Genomic DNA, 17,213 nt, shown 5'->3' on the forward strand with positions numbered 1-17,213 from the left:
TGCCTCCTTTGGTGGCTTCAAGGCTCCTGGTTTTCACCATGAATTCTTTGTTTTCAAGGTTACTATGGAACTGGAGAGAGGGGGATGGCAATGGGGCAAGTTAAAATGCCACAAAGCTCACTGTTCTTAGCAAGAATCAGCAGTTTTTCCTGAATAAATTCTTCCTGCGTAGCTGCAAGCCTTTGGTTAACTTCCAGAGTTCTGAAAAAGTTGGATTCTATTTTTACTGGTTTTCCTCTTTCTTTTATGGCGAGGAGAATTGTCAAAGGTTCTTATACTCCTCCAATTTCACTGACATCATCTGCTACCTGGGACCTTTAGAATGAGATATTCTTAGAGACTAGGTAAACTGGAACCCAATCTATATTCTTTCTAGAAGACAATATTCTTCTAAAATAAAAACTGCCATTTTTGAACTTCTAAAATTGAACCATAAAGAAATGAGTCCCTTCAAGATCTGAGAACTGTCAATTCTGTTTCTAATTCTATATATCTTACCTTCTTTAAAATTTCCTTAAAACAATTTACCTAAATTAATTTTGATACCTATTTTTAAAACAAAAAAAGCCTAATTTAATTAGTGGTTTAGTAGAGTAAGAGATAAAATGTGCATTAATTAAAAGTTTTAAGATAATCATCAAGGAATTTCATTAATAGAGGCTGTGTATGTAAGTATGAAAATATCCTCTGATGAGAAGTAATATCCTAATATAAATTCACCCAGCTTTCATTTAATAAAAACTTGTTATTCATCTCATGTTCATAAGCATCAATTTCATTTTTTCATACATGTGAAAGAAGAAACTGAACTAGTTAGGAATAATATGCCTTTTTAGGAATCTAATAAAAGCTATGGACTTTCTTCCTACAAATGAATATATATGTTCATTTAATTCTGCTTACAATTTAAGGGGTTCTTGGATACCCCACAGCCTGTAAATTAAGAACTCCTACTGAAAAGAAATTATGATTTTATTAGGAAAAACAGAAAACAGATATTCAAATAATTACAATAATTTCACCTTCAGTGGAGCAAAGAGAATTTAAAATATTAAAACATACAAGTGGTCTCCAACTAATACATAGTATTTCATTTCAAAAGCTAATTTGTAAATTATGTATTTAGAATTTATTACATGTTCTTATAAAACAATGTTAGAAACAATGGCTGGAGACTATTAAACCATAAGCCTCTTAAAAGTAGGTGCTCTTCAGCAAAAGATACAGTCAACAAAACTAAAAGACAACCTGGGGATCCCTGGGTGGCGCAGCGGTTTGGCGCCTGCCTTTGGCCCAGGGCGCGATCCTGGAGACCCGGGATCGAATCCCACATCAGGCTCCCGGTGCATGGAGCCTGCTTCTCCCTCCGCCTGTGTCTCTGCCTCTCTCTCTCTCTCTGTGACTATCATAAATAAATAAAAAATTTAAAAAAAAATAAAAATAAAAGACAACCTACAGAATGGGAGAAGATATTTGCAAATGATGTATCAGATAAAGGGCTAGTATCCAAGATCTATAAAGAACTTATTAAACTCAACATCAGAGAAACAAACAATCCAATTATGAAATGGGCAAAAGACAGGAACAGAAATCTCACAGAGGAAGACATAGACATGGCCAACAAGCACATGAGAAAATGCTCTGCATCACTGGCTATCAGGGAAATACCAATCAAAACCACATTGAGATACCACCTCACACCAGTGAGAATGAGGAAAATTAACAAGGCAGGAAACCACAAATGTTGGAGAGGATGTGGAGAAAGGGGAACACTCCTGTACTGTTGGTGGGAATGTGAACTGGTACAGCCACTCTGGAAAACTGTGTGGAGGTTCCTCAAAGAGTTAAAAATAGATCTGCCCTACGACCCAGCCATTGCACTGCTGGGGATTTACCCCAAAGATACAGATGTAATGAAATGCCGGGACACCTGCACCCCGATGTTTATAGCAGCAATGTCCACAATAGCCAAACTGTGGAAGGAGCCTCGGTGTCCATCAAAAGATGAATGAATAAAGAAGATGTGGTTTATGTATACAATGGAATATTCCTCAGCCTTTAGAAACGACAAATACCCACCATTTACTTCGACATGGATGGAACTGGAGGGTATTATGCTGAGTGAAATAAGCCAATTGGAGAAGGACAAACATTATATGATCTCATTCATTTGGGGAATATAAAAAATAGTGAAAGGGAATAAAGGGGAAAGGAGAAAAATTGAGTGGGAAATATCAGAAAGGGAGACAGAACATGAGAGGCTCCTAACTCTGGGAAACGAACTAGGGGTGGTAGAAGGGGAGGTGGGCAGGGGGTGGGGGTGACTGGGTGACGGGCACTGAGGGGGGCACTTGATGGGATGAGCACTGGGTATTATGCTATATGTTGGCAAATTGAACACCAATAAAAAATAAATTTATAAAAAAAGCAGGTGCTCTTTTTATCTGTCTTTGTATTATAATGATCTGTCCAAGTAAACAGAATATGTTAGGACCTCAGATGACCCTTTACAAAACCTATTTTACTCAATAATGTATTTGAATACAAATGCACTAAAATAAGAAAAAATATTGAGGCAATGACAAGGTCAAATAAACCACAAAGACAAAAATTTTTAAAAAATGGAAGTGATGAATCACTGAATTCTACTTCAGAAACCAATATTAACTAAGTAAAATTTAAATTAAAAAGTAAATTTAAAAAATAAAAAAGAATAAATAATAGATTTTAAATTATGTGTTGCTTGAAAGAGGCTTAATTAGACGAGAATGTAACAGTAAATAAAATTATTTCTAGATATTCTTATTCAAACTTACAGCAGATTCCTTTTGTTTTAAATTTCACTTCAAAATATGTTTCTTCTTAATATAGCATCTCTTACACTTAGCCATGAATGAGGTCATTTTTTTGGACCTAAAAGTTTGTAAATGGACTGGAAGGGCAAAAGGGATAAGATGTTTTGCCTGCAGTGACTGGAAAGGAGTTAGAAGACATTGGGAAGGGGAAATTGGTCAGCGGTTTTATATATATAAAATGTTTATTATATCTATCTTAAAATGTATCCAAGTTAAAGTAAGATAGTGTGAAAATGAGTAATAAAAGGATATGGGGGGCAGCCCGGGTGGCTCAGCGGTTTAGCGCTGCCTTCGGCCCAGGGCATGATCCTGGAAACCCGGGATCGAATCCCATGTTGGGCTCCCTGCATGGAGCCTGCTTCTCCCTCTGCCTGTGTCTCTGCCTCTCTCTCAATGTGTCTCTCATGAATAAATAAATAAAATCTTAAAAAAAAAAGGATATGGGATGCCAGTGGAAGGAAGGAAGGAAGGAAGGAAAAAGAAAGAAAGAAAGAAAGAAAGAAAGAAAGAAAGAAAGAAAGAAAGAAAGAAAGAAAGAGAAAGAAAGAAAAGGAAAAATGGTGGAAGGATGTAGTGGAAATGGAATTTTGATTTTGCTTCTTGGTGCTAAAGAAGATGGGAAAACTACATTTTGGTGCCATAAATATAAAGGACAAGTGACACATTTTCATTTGAGTAACAATGAACCCTTATCAAAACCAGATAAAATCATGAGTAATATGTGGAATTCAACTGGTATCATGTCATATCTTAAAGGCTGTGGCCCAACCACATAGGATCAATGAAATGACCTGGCCTTGTCTTCACAATAGGACTTGGAAGACATTTATATAGCAAAAGCAATGCCAAAACAATGAAGGAGTGAGCCACAATTTCAGTGGCAGGCTCCCATATATTATTAGGTAAAGACAAGATACATTCAGAGACATGTACTACAAGTGAGCCCCCTCACGCCCCACCCTTTTAAGTTTGGCATTTGATTGCTTAACTAGGTGACAATTAAAAAAAAGAGGTTCAGCCTGGCAGTCTGAGTCTTGTAGCAGCAGAGATCCCTTGCTGAAAAAATCTGTCAATAAACCTCAGCAAACTGAGAAAGCAATCAATTGCCTCCCTAAAAATGTCTTTAGCCAAGAGAGATTCAGAATTAGGTATAACAATGAGATAAATCAATATAAAATTGGTATATTGAGTAACTGATTTAGACTTGTGATTTTAAACTAGACTCTTACTAAGTTCATCAACAGTAACAAAACATTTAAGAGAAATAAAGATTCAACACATCTACAGGTTTAATAAACTAGGTTCAGGACCTAGGAAGGTTTTATTAGTTAACAACTGAGGTACAAAATATCAAATACAGTATATTAAACTTACATGCAGTAAAGTTTTAAGAAACTTAAGGAAGTTGCAAAACCTGCTTGGAAGTAAATTTTAAATTCTGCTAAATTTATAAAATAATTTATATAAAAAAGTAGTAATAGCCAATTTTGGAGGATAAAACCATGAGATCTAAAACCTCTGAATCTTACCACAATATTTTAAGGATTAAAACACTTTAAAAAAATCAGTTCTTGTTGTAACAACAATCTTCTATAATCAGTATATGGATAATAATAATAATTCAAAGGGTTAAAAAAGTATTTAAAAGCAATGATCCTCAAGAAAGATCTACAGAAACAGATTAACTTGGAGCTCACAGTATGTGGGATTTTACTTTTCAAAGTTAGGATAACTGGATAAAATATAAATAGGCTACTCTGCCTTAGCTTTTCCAACTTCAACTATCAACTGCATTGTTCTTGGGAGATTTAAAAAGAATAAAGAAGGATATCTTTTATTGGACAGTCAAAAAGCCTGAATTTAGAAGACAGGCTAATTAGAAAAATAAATATAATCAATTGTGCCAGCTCAAGTAGGAGCACATGTGAATTGTGGCTATGTGGAACTAGGAGTTAAATTCTATTAAAAAAAAAGTAACTTTAAAATGCTTACCTACTGTTTAAAAATATTTACATATAAATATGATTGTCCATACCAAGGTCTTAAAACCAAGTTTAAGTCCTGCATGTCATAACAATACTGATCTTTCAAATTTTCATATATACTCTTCTAAGTGACATAAACCAAATGTGATCTAGGAGTCTTTAGTTCTATTAGACCATAATCCTAAAGATGGTTAAGTTATGGATTTAGAAAGAATTCATCTTATTTCTTCTGAGCCTGCAATTATCATATCTTTGCCATTATTTCCCCTTCCTCCTCTCCCATCCCATCTTCTGTACCACAGGACCCAAAATTACACCCTACAAAAATATATATCCAGATCTCACTTTCTTCCTAGTCAAAAATCGTAGGCCTAGAGCAGTCTTATGTTGCTCTCTAACTGTAAATTACTCTAGCTATCTTTCAAATACCATGTTCTAGAACTGACAGAATGGAATTTAAACTGTCTCCACCCACTTCCCACTATATTATACCCGCCACTTCACCACCCCCAGATGAAAGTTAGGTTGATAAATGGATTTTGGAGATGAAATAAAGCCAGACATCAAATAACTTACTTGAAATCCATCTCTTACCTTCTGTACTTAACCCTGGACTTGATGTGAACTTGGCTACATCAACAATTTTTACAGCAAACTGTTGCCCAGTTTCTCTGTTGATACATCGTCGTACAACACTGAAGGGACCCCTTTAAAAAAAAGAGAAGCCAAGTTTAATTCATTGATTAGAGTCCCATCAACATCTTACTGATGTCTCATAGTCTACTTTAGTTTAAGATCAAATTTAAGTACTATAATTTTGAACATATTTTTCTATAATCTATGAGGTAAATCACAAACTAAAGTTATTAAACCAGAATAGAAAACAAATTTGCATTTCAAAATGACTTATGAAGATACTAACTAGTATGCTTATATTCAAGGCAAATAATCTTTGTAATATTCTCCATATATTATCAATATCTTAAACAAAATAAGAAATCACAGCGGTAGTGCACACAGCTTTTACCTTTTGAAGCCGAAACTTAAGTTATTGACCCCTTCCCTTTCATCTTAACTACCACCTACCCAATTCTTCACTACCAAGTCCTACTGAGCTTCTCTCAAATTTTTCTCAAGCCTGTCCACCTCTTTCCAGGTATCATAAACTAGTCTAAGCTACTACCATCTCCTGACAGGACTACTGAAGAACTTGTTTCTCCCACTCATTCTTGTTGTCATGTTTTAAAAATGAAAATCTGATCTTATGTTTCTGCTCAAAATCCCAGAGAAAGAAAGTATATTCAATGCATATATTTGGTTAAGAACTGAAATACATAATTCTCAAATAGGAAAATACACCCCAGCAAAATCTAGCCAGAAGACTTGAAGAGGGAATTCATAAAGAAAACCCTTGCATGATTTTGCCTCCAAAAACCTCTCCAGTCTCACGTGAAGTCACAGAGAAATCTATCTTCCTTCAAGTTGCCATAGTAAAGCAAGTCCTTTCTACCAGGAGAGCCACTGGTTCAGCCATTTGAGTTATCTAGCTCTTTCTCTAAATTGATACAGCTCTCAATATTGGCCATACAATTCAATCAACTGGGATGATTGATAAAACACCAATGCCTGGGCCCAGGCATTACACACACACACACACACACACACACACAGGCACACACAGTTCCTTGTGATTAATAGTTATCAATTAAGTTTCTAAAGATAATCCAAAGACTGATCTGTACATGAATTGACTATTAAATAATACAGAATACAACAGCAATATACTGATTTATCTGAAGGCGAGTATAGTTTAAGTCATTAAATACATGTATACACATGTGTATTCCGCCCCCCACCCCAGGAAACATAAGACCATCTTTAGCTTTTATAGGTAAAAATAGTACATATGGACGTCTGTGGTCAATCAGCAGATAAGTTCTTCATTTACATTGGGACACTTGTGATACTGCCTGCCTTAAAGGAGAAGTTGGTCTTTCTCTCAATTAGGGAACAAGTAAAAGAATGTAATCTAACCCAGACTTAAACATTTCTTGAACATCATATGAATTAGTTGATTTCACCATTCCATCATCTGGACATCAATTACACCACAGCTTCAAAACTCTCTCTTCAAGCAACCTAACAAAGCTCAACTGGAAGGGGAAAAAAAAACCAATAATGTGTCTTTCAGAACACCGAAGAAAGACCTTTTTGGCAACCACTGCTCAAAGATTTTGCTCTAAGAGAAGACAATACAACAAAGTGAAGCAGGACTTACACAAATGTTTTCATTCTCAATCTGGATGTCTTAGTTGTGACTACTTATCCTGACGACAGCAAGTAATTTCAGAAATGCTTAATGTAATTGGTTTTTGTCCACACATAAACCCTTGGGATTCTATTTATATATACATTTATGTAGTGTGCTTCAATTCACTACATGTTTTTGGAAATTTTCCAAGATCTGTATGTGGGATTATTCGTGGACAATAGAGTCAACTTTTTTACTTTTTCCTGTTTGAAGAAAGGTGAGGAAGAAAGCATAGCTTCTCTCCCTACCCTTTTAGTAATAATAAAATGAAGAAAGCTAGAGAGAAAGGAGAGAAAAGGGAATATGGAGGAAAAAAAGGTGTTTAAGTCTAAGAAGAGAGGGTGTAATACAGTAAATATTTTATACTTATTAATTATACTTGAATGATATTTTAAGGAACAGCAAAAATTCAGGAGGCCTAGATCTGGCCATTTGTTCTGGCCAAAAGTCTTCCATGCTTGAAATTTCATCCTTACATTTTTTTTTTTTTAGTCTACGATACAGTTGGTTCTCGAGTATTTATGTGGGGGAAAATACTGACAGATAGTTGTAAGCCATCATTATGAACTACTATCTTTCTCATATTTTTACTAATCCTGGCCAGTGTGTTAATTGAAATGAAGGAAGATAATTGATAGCATTTCAGAGTTGATAAAATAGATGTTCTTTGTTTGACTCTTTTAGAATGGTGAATTTGGATTAGGATTGTGGTACAAGGTTCCATTTGAGGCAGGTGGTAGCTTGCAGAATTCTGTTAAGTAAAAGGTCAATGAAACCAGAATTGTACTATGTTGTACTACAGCCTGCAGCTGTGTCTCTATGCAATCACAAAGTCCTCTCCTCTGGTGTTCATTTATGTGACAAAAGGTTAAGACTGGGAAATGAGCAATTTTTAAAAAGAGATTTATTTAGCATTTGAGAGAGAGAGAGAGAGAGAGAGAGAGAATGAATGAATATCCTCAAGCAGACTCCCTGCTGAGCGGGGAGCCTGATACGGGGTTGGATCCCAGGGCCTGAGGATTATGACCTGAGCTTAAATCAAGTTGGACCCTTAACCGAGCGAGCCACCCAGGCACCCCGGAAATGCATAATTTTGATACTAAAAGTAAATACATAAAAAAGGAAACTAGAATTAAGTGAAATCAGGCTAGAATATAGTATGTTGGTATCCAGGATAATAGGATAGATTTAACACAATGCATCTAATTTATTTTCCTCCCTCAACCCCACTAAAATGGTACCAAAGAGGCTATCACTGTTTAAAAAGGACTGGGAAAAATGAGAGGAGACAATAGTAATCATCAAATTTGGGAAGCAAAAAAGCAGATGGAGTAGTGGTAACTACTGACTTAGGCGAGTCAGGAAAGCTGAAGTGCAAAGAGAAAATAAGGAAAAGTTCATAAGCCAAACCCATTTACACTCCAGAATTCTCAAGAAATTCTTGAACTGATAACACCAGATGACCCTGGAACTAGAGGTTAAGAAGGTGGGGCTAAAAGAACAGGTTTGAATGAAATCTCTAGAGAAGCAGAGTCCTAGATCTCCTCCATACCCATAGTCCATCCCACTGAGCAACTGTCCTACCATCATTCTATCAGAGATCTACTCTAGACAGGGTAAAACATAGGCTCTGAGAACTGGAGGCACAAGGCAGTTGAGGAAATGGGTACTACTAAATGGAAAGCAAGGGGATTGATTAAGTGATCACACACAAACTGAAAGCAGACAGCGCTCTCCTTTCCCCCTTCACGGGGTGGGGGTGGGGAGGATATTAGAAGCTAGAGCTTTATCCTTCAGGCAGGAGAAGAAAGATTTTGTTGCCTATCTGACCAGCTCCCCTTTCCTCAGAAGGAAAGACCTATATAAATAATGACTTGAACTGCTTGATGAGCTCCACCACAAGTTCAGAACTCTCAATCAGCTTTCAGTCCCTCTACTGCAGGCTTTCCAACCTCAGCACTACCAACATGTTAGCCTGGATAGTTCCTTGTTGTGCGAGGATGTCCTCTACATTGTAGGATGCTTAACTGCAATCTGGATAGCACCTTTTGACGCAGTTCTGACATCCAAAAATGTCTCCACACATTGTCAAATGTCCCCTGGGGGGCAAAATTGGCCCCAATCGAGAACTACTGCTCTATTCGTACTCATGAGTAGACCACCAAACTCCTAAGATATCTGGAGAGTAGACTCATTTGGAAGATAGAAATCACAAAACAGAAAGAGCAACCTAAAGGAAGAAGACTAAACAAGAACTAAAAAACCTTCAAACGACCAAGAATATCCTCTGAAAGCTATTATAACCATGAAACAATAGAACTTTCAGAAAATAAAAAAAAAAAGAGCTCTTGAAAAAGAAATACCTTAAGAAATTTAAAACTCAATAGAAGGGCTAGAAGATAAAGTTGAAGAAATGTACCAGAAAGTAAAGCAAAAAGAAGTAAACAAATGGAGTGGAAGAACTCAAAAGAATCACCCAGGAAAATTTTCCAGAACTAAAATCATGAGTTGCCAAATTAAAAGGACCCACCAAATACTTGACAAAATAGATAATAGACTCCTGTCCATACATGCCACTGTGGGCTAGATTTTCCAATTTTCAAAAGTGGAGGTAAGGGTGTGCTGGGAGGGAAGGATCATATGGTTCACATGCAAAGACTGCAAACCAGTATGGCTTCTGATTTCTCAATGGCAACACTAAGAGCAAGAAGACAACCAAGCAATTCCTTCAAAATCACGAAGGAAATCTCTAACTTTTAATTCTATATCCAGCCAGAAAAATCAATAATCACAAAGACATTTTCAGATATGAAAGAGCTAAATTACTTGCAATGCATACTTTCTGAAGAAATTATTTTAAGATGTTTGCCAAAACAAGAGACTAGATCAGTGAAAAGGATCTCAAGTGACAGCAAAAAGGAGATCCAACACAGGAGGTACATAAAAGGAGCCCCCAGGAGTGAAAAGGAGGGAGATATCAGGCTGACAGCCAAGTGTCAAGGAGAGGTTAACCAGTACAGACTGTGAGCTGTCAAAGATTCCCAATGCCACTGATCCCCTTTCTAACCTCAAAACAGGAGTGGGTGTGCTGGCCCCAGATTCTTCTGTTTTGCTTTTTCTGACCAGGGGATGTTAAGAGTCCTGCTCTTCTCTGCTGCCTAGTTTAGCAGAAGACTATCATTTCGCTCCACAGCAGTTGGAATATTCCTGAGACCTGGAGGAAGGTCTTAGTTGGACTGAAAAGCAGGAGAATGTAGAGCAGTCCAAGCCCCCTGACCATGTCCCCTGCAGAAGAAAAAGCCAGCCCCCATAGCACCAATATCCTGCCTGTGAGGAGCCTCATGTCCTGGGATTTACTTGGGACCTTGCCAACTGACTTCCCAGAAACAGTTCCTATACACTCTCAGGTTATCTGAAGCCAGACTGAACAAGAGGTTCTGTTCAGCTTTCCTTCTCCTGAGAATCTTCATACACTCCTGGTAATATTGTCCTCCTTTCCTTTCATACCCAAGTTTGTCTTTACTATTCAGTTTCTAAAGACTAAATAATATACTGTTTTGGCATGCATAACTAGGTGGTAAAGCCATAAAGAAAACTAAAAAGAATGATTAATATAAAAGCCAGGAGAGCAGTTAGGCAGAGCGAGAGGTTGTTTTTGGGAAGGGGCATATAAAGGGCTTTTAAAGGTACTAGTAATATTCCATTCCACCACCTGGATGATGGATTCAGGAGTTTTCATTTCAGTATTATTCTTTAACATACACACATACTTTATACAATCCTCCATACATATGTTTTCTAGTTTAAAAAATGTTTTTAGTGGCTTAGAGGTATATCCCTGAGACCTTGCTAATCAATGAGTTTAATTTTTTTTTACGTATCTGTACAAATAATTTTGATACATATAACTGAAAAAAAACCATGTTTGAATCTCAAACATAATAAGGTTAACACGAATTATATTCATTGTAACAGGGTGAACTTCTTGTCCATATCATAAGCCTAGAAGCTTCATTGCTTTCTAACAAATTATGCAATGTACCACAAGAGATACAGGAAAACTGTGAACAAAAAGAACTGCCAATTAACGAAAGGAAAGAGCAGGATGGGGTGGGGAGTGAAGACCAACAGCAAATTCATATTTTATATATATATTTACATACACACAATATATATATAGATACATATACACACAGTTGATATACAGTCAATCCTCATCATTGGTAGAGTATTTATGAAGTCACTAACATTTATTTGTAATCCAAAATCAATACTCAACTGCACTTTTACAGTCGTTCACAAACATGCCTAACAGCAAAATATCTGAGTCACCTGATGTGGAAGTTACCAGCTAAGGTTGAACAAGGTGACACTCTGCCTTATTGTTTCAGCTTGTCATACTATAAGCAAATGTACTTTTTGCCATTTAGTGCATTTTTTACATTTTGTACTTTTTATTGGTCATTTCACTGTTTATAATGGCCTTCAAGGGTAATGCTGAAGGGTTGTCTAGTGTTCCTAAGTTCAGGAAGGCTGTGATGGGCCTTAAGGAGAAAATATGTATGTGAGACAAGCTTCATTCAAGAATGAATTACAGAGCTGTTAGTCATGGTTCAATGTTGATCAAACAACAATACATATGAAATAAGGTATCTTCAAACAAAAATACACATAAAACAGGTCATGTACTGATTGGTTGAAGAAAATGTAACCAAAAGCTCACAGGACCCTAGCCCTGTATTTCCCCTAGGAGCAATGGTTCAGCATTCATTTAATGTTTGGGGCAACTTCATAGAACATTACTACTGCAAATAATATCACCTGTGTGTGTGCATGTGCATATAGGCATATACATATAAACAAACACGTGTGTATTTGTATTATGAAATGTGTATTAATAATATATAGTATTATATTACATGTGTTTAGAATATAAACTCAATGAGTACCTGGTAAATATTAAACCCTCAATAAATATTTGGTGAATGAAGTATCAAAAATAAACTAGGAATGAGCAAGCCACTGATAAATTTATCATACCACACAATTTTACACAAGTATATAAAACTGGAAAAATCACGGTACTTTTAGCTATTTCCTTACCAATTTACTAAGTATGTATTTTCCTAGGACTTTCTATACAGTTCTGATGTTAGTTGAGGGAAATAAATGGTGGGTGGGTAAAAAGGAAACAAAGTAAAAATATAATAATGATGACATTAGCAGTAAGAATAAAATCTTAACTACATCCTAGAGAGAGAGACAGACACATACACACATACATATATATAAAATACCTAATAAAGTTAATGGTAGTCTCTTCCTCCTATTTCAACACTGTTAAGTCATTAGCAATAAAGAAGAGCTCATACATAACATTCCATCAAGAAATTCTTTCCTCGTCTTCCTGTAGTTTTACAATAGTGACAGGACAGGAATGTTGTTCTGACACTTTTTCTCTTTAATAGTTCTGGTACCCACCCCCACTTCCAACACAACCCAAGCTGTGTTACTTTAGGTACAGTGACTAAACCAGAGGAAAAAAGTTTGCCTAATCATAGCAGTTTAGCGCTTGCCTTCAGCCCAGGGCGTGATCCTGGAGTCTCAGGATCAAGTCCCACGTCGGGCTCCATGCATGGAGCCTGCTTCTCCCTCTGCCTGTGTCTCTGCCTCTCTCTGTGTGTGTCTCTCATGAATAAATAAATAAAATCTTTTAAAAAAAGGAACGCACATGAAGTGGAAAATTATTAAAATCAAAGTCTCAGGAACTGTTGCGTAAATGTTAACAGTTAAAGATCTGGCAGAGGAATTAAGCTCAGTACAATTCAGATTGTTCCTTGAAAATAAAAAGGGGAGGCTTATTTGAAAATTTGGCAGTGGATCTCCAATAAGCTAACAGAACAAATCTAGCTTAACTGTCAAAGCTAAGTAATTCAAAGAGTTAAGACTAACATTTACTAACTCGGTACTTATATTGGCATAATTAGTACCTCTGTCAAACCTTGATAGTTCACTGAAAAGTTCAATAGACTTTTCTTTAGATTTTATGTAGCGCACCATTCTCCGGTCTGAATCTACATAGGATATATTCACCACTTTTAGGAGAGGACTAACTGCAGAGTATACATAGCAATTTCTGCTAATCCAAAAGTTCTAGAAAACTTGATTGATATGTTTTCATGTGTATGTGCGAGTACCTGTGTTTGAAGGGCTAGGCTTAGGACCATAGTAGAAGGATACAGACTCTCAGTTTTTGTTAGCTCATATATGATGGAGCATGCATCAAGGAGACTTGCTAAGAGAAGAAAAAAATATTTTTGTACCAGATAAGAAACAGGAAGAAGAGCAGACAGAGGAGGAAGGAAAAGAAAACAAAACAAAACACGAGGAATTGTAAAATAAACACACCCCAAAGTAAGAATTCTGACTTGGTTGTACATATTTAGGCCTTTTTAGCTAAATATATAAAGAAGTTTCAAGATATTGGACTTTGAAGCACTGACATTAAAAAATTCTATTGATCCTTGCACATTTTATTCATTTGCTTCATTTTCCCCCATGGAAGTAAGACCAAAAAAAAATAAATAATACAAAGAACAAACAAACAAAAGATTAACAAAGCAATTCTTGCCCTTAGGAAACACCCAATCTTAACAGATTACAGTTGGTACATACACATAATTTTAGGATAGTGTTAAAGAACAAGGTATTAAAACAGTATAATACCAAGAGTTTATTATCTGTGGATAGGAAGGTGGTCAGAGAAAACCTCTATGAGGGCTTGGAAAGATGAATATATTTTTCAGGCCAACAAGGGAAAGGGGAAAATTCTAGAAATTAGTAGAAGCATGTGGAACAGCCTCCAGTCAAGTCAAAGCATGGTTTGTGCTGGATATTGCAAGCTACTTGGTACTGCTGGTGTGGAAAATCAGAGGGTGAGAAGTGGCTGGAAAGGGAAAAGGGCAGAAGAATGGAAGATGGGTTGAAGAATGAATGGGGGCCAGTCAGGAAGTTACTACATTAGCCTAAGTACAAGGTGACAAACAACCTAAACCAATACAGTAGAGGTAACTAAGATACTTAAATTGACAATGTAGAGGGGCACCCGGGTGGCACAGTTGAGCAACCAACTCTTGGTTTTGGCTCAGGTGGTGATCTTGGGGTTGTGGGGTCAAGCCCTGTGTCAGGCTCTGTGCTCCATTCAGAGTCTGCTTGGGACTCTCTTTCCTTCTCCCTCTGTCCCTCCCGCCTCGTGCTCACATGTGTGCTCTCTCACAAATAAATAAATATTTTTAAAAAATTGACAATGTAGTGAATGATTAGCTTGGGGTGTCAGTTGAAAGAATGACTTACACATTTCTGGCAACAGTTACTGAGTAAATCATACCACCAGATGAGAGAGGAGCTACATGACAAAGAGCTAGTGGAAAGCAGAGAAAGGAAACACATGGTTGTTTTGAAAATACTTATTTCCAAAATACTGATTTCCATGAACTATCCAGGCAGAGATCTATAGAGCACAATTAGGCAGGAATATAAAGTTCAAGGAAGGCGTCAACATGCAGATGATGAAGACAACACCAACTACTACTGACACCATACCATTTGCCAACCATACTGCTAGGAACTTTATATGGACTCTCTCAATTGTAAAATATATCATTATTTATCATAGCAGCCAAGAAACTATTAGCCCCATTTTATAGATTAGGAAACCTAGGCCAAGACAGCTTGTCTAGGGCCAGACAATGAATGGTAGAGTCAGGACTGAGACCAAGACATGGAACTCCAAGATCCAAATTCTCAATCTCCGTACTACAGAGGCATGAGTGAACAGGAACTAAATGAAGCCATTCATGTGAACAAGAATTCTTAGGAGTACAGACCAGGACAGAAGACAGAGCCCCAGAAAACAAACCCATCTCATTTCTCTGAAAGGAATTGCTGTAAACATCCCCACAGAAAGACTACAAGAAGCCCAGAAAGAAAAAAAAAGTGCTAAAGGCAAGCTCTTAGAACATAGGATTTTATAGAAATACCAACGCAATGACCAACTGCTTAGCAGAGTCTGCCCTCAGCACAAACACAGAGATTCTCCCCATTCCTTTTGAGGCAGGCACAAGAAAAGCCTAATTTTCATTTTTAAATTAAGAGCTGCACATTCACATTGTTATTTTCTATTTATTTATTTATTTATTTATTTATTTATTTATTTATGATAGTCACAGAGAGAGAGAGAGAGGCAGAGTCACAGGCAGAGGGAGAAGCAGGCTCCATGCACCGGGAGCCTGACGTGGGATTCGATGCCGGGTCTCCAGGATCGCGCCCTGAGCCAAAGGCAGGCGCCAAACCGCTGCGCCACCCAGCGATCCCACATTGTTATTTTCTAAATGTGGGAATATACTTTGGAAACTGATCCAAAGAAAATATTTAGTAGAGAAACAACTTTTGGGAAACTTGCTCCTGACTTTCTACTAGTGTCCATGAACTTAATTACTTTATAACTAAAGTACTAAAATGATCACAATTGTCAAATTCTGCATGCATATTCTAGTTTTTATAAACTGAAACTAAAAATTATGGAAGGCTGGCAGTATGAAGTCACACTGTAAATCATATTTATAAAAGGAGTGTGAGGGGCAGCCCAAGTGGCTCAGTGGTTTAGTGCCTGCCTTCGGCCCAGGGTGTGATCCTGGAGTCCTGGGATCGAGTCCCACATCGGGCTCCCTGCATGGAGCCTGATTCTTCCTTTGCCTGTGTCTCTGCCTCTCTCTCTCTCTCTCTGTGTCTCTCATGAAAAAATAAATAAAATCTTAAAAAAAAAAAAGAGTGTGATCTGTTAATATGCCACTAACATAGTTCTCCAAATGCTACATTATTCCTGTAAGAGTACTGTTGCCTGCCATTAACTAATATTTGGGCCCACAAGTTACTATCTTCATTAACAGATTTTTTTTTCAGTGATACTTCTATGGAGTACTGTTAATCTCTTCCCACTCCGAACCACGTTTTATGCATCTCCATAATAAGTTAGACCCAATTCTGAATTAAATAAAATGAAGTTATTTCATTTAAATTACATAAATTAGTGAAAGAAACCTCAAAGCCAGCAATCCGCTCCTTTCCCTATCATTCATTTTAGTTGCACATTTAGGATTATGCCAAGTTTATATAGTAGCACAGAAACAAAAATGGATTTAGCTAACACTCTAAGTTGGGGTTTCCCAAATTGGCATCTTGTGGAGTCCTTAAGGAATAAAAGTTTCTCCATCAAGTTTGGCAAACACCATATAAAATATTACCCACCCAATTCCAGCCCCATATTCACATCAGCAGCTAAGTCTTAAAGTCAGAAAACCAGCATCTCTCTCATACACCACCCTCTGCTCCCATCACCCACATTGCACCTATTAATCAGAGTGTTCCCCGAAAAGCATGTTGGACTGGTGATCTAAATTTTAGTATTTATTATTTTTTTAATTTTAGTATTTATAATCACACTACAAATTACAAAGTTGTAATGGCTGTGAACATTCCAATTTCAAACTTTTTTCTGAAACAAATATTCTCCCACCCAAACAGGGCATATAAACTGTTGTTTAAATTCTTAGAGAGGGAGATAATCCAATTGTTTGCTTAGTAAAGGATGGAAAAGATTTAACTATGCAATTTAAATGTCTATTCATTAATACTCCCAAAAGTAATTTACTTTTTACAATTGTTAATATAAGCATATTCAGCAGGCAATAATGTAACCTCTGGTCTTTTAACCAAAAAACAGTTAACAAAAAGGCAAAGCATACAAAGGAAATAAGCATTTATACCTAATTACCCAGCTCAGTGCAGGGCAGCAGAAAATAGGTTTTGAATCATAATTGTAGTAATCAGTTTTTAGGTCTAAAGGAGGAGATGATCTGGAAAATAACTGCTTTGGGGGAAAAATCAGAAAATAAGAGTATAAAATAAGTGAATATAAACTGTTTAGGCAAGACAGTAAAATCAAACATTCAAACCGTTGGGGGATTTTTCAAGTTAGGTAAGAAAGCAAAGTCACTGCAATGT

The 17,213-nt window shown here is 36.7% G+C and overlaps 1 protein-coding gene across 21 annotated transcripts in view; it reads right to left on the reverse strand.

Annotated features, from left to right (window-relative positions):
* CASK (calcium/calmodulin dependent serine protein kinase) overlaps nucleotides 1-17,213 on the reverse strand; it is a 351,423-nt gene that overhangs the window by 280,520 nt on the left and 53,690 nt on the right. For 11 of the 21 annotated variants that reach the window (XM_072743847.1, XM_072743843.1, XM_072743837.1 and 8 more), the window contains exon 2: nucleotides 5,417-5,547. In XM_072743847.1, the coding sequence (XP_072599948.1) occupies nucleotides 5,417-5,547 (131 nt within the window). The remainder of the gene's footprint in view (nucleotides 1-5,416; nucleotides 5,548-17,213) is intronic. The other 10 variants (XM_072743849.1, XM_072743848.1, XM_072743845.1 and 7 more) reach the window with 1 other exon arrangement.

Source organism: Vulpes vulpes, chromosome X, assembly GCF_048418805.1.
Source record: "Vulpes vulpes isolate BD-2025 chromosome X, VulVul3, whole genome shotgun sequence".
NCBI lineage: Eukaryota > Metazoa > Chordata > Mammalia > Carnivora > Canidae > Vulpes > Vulpes vulpes.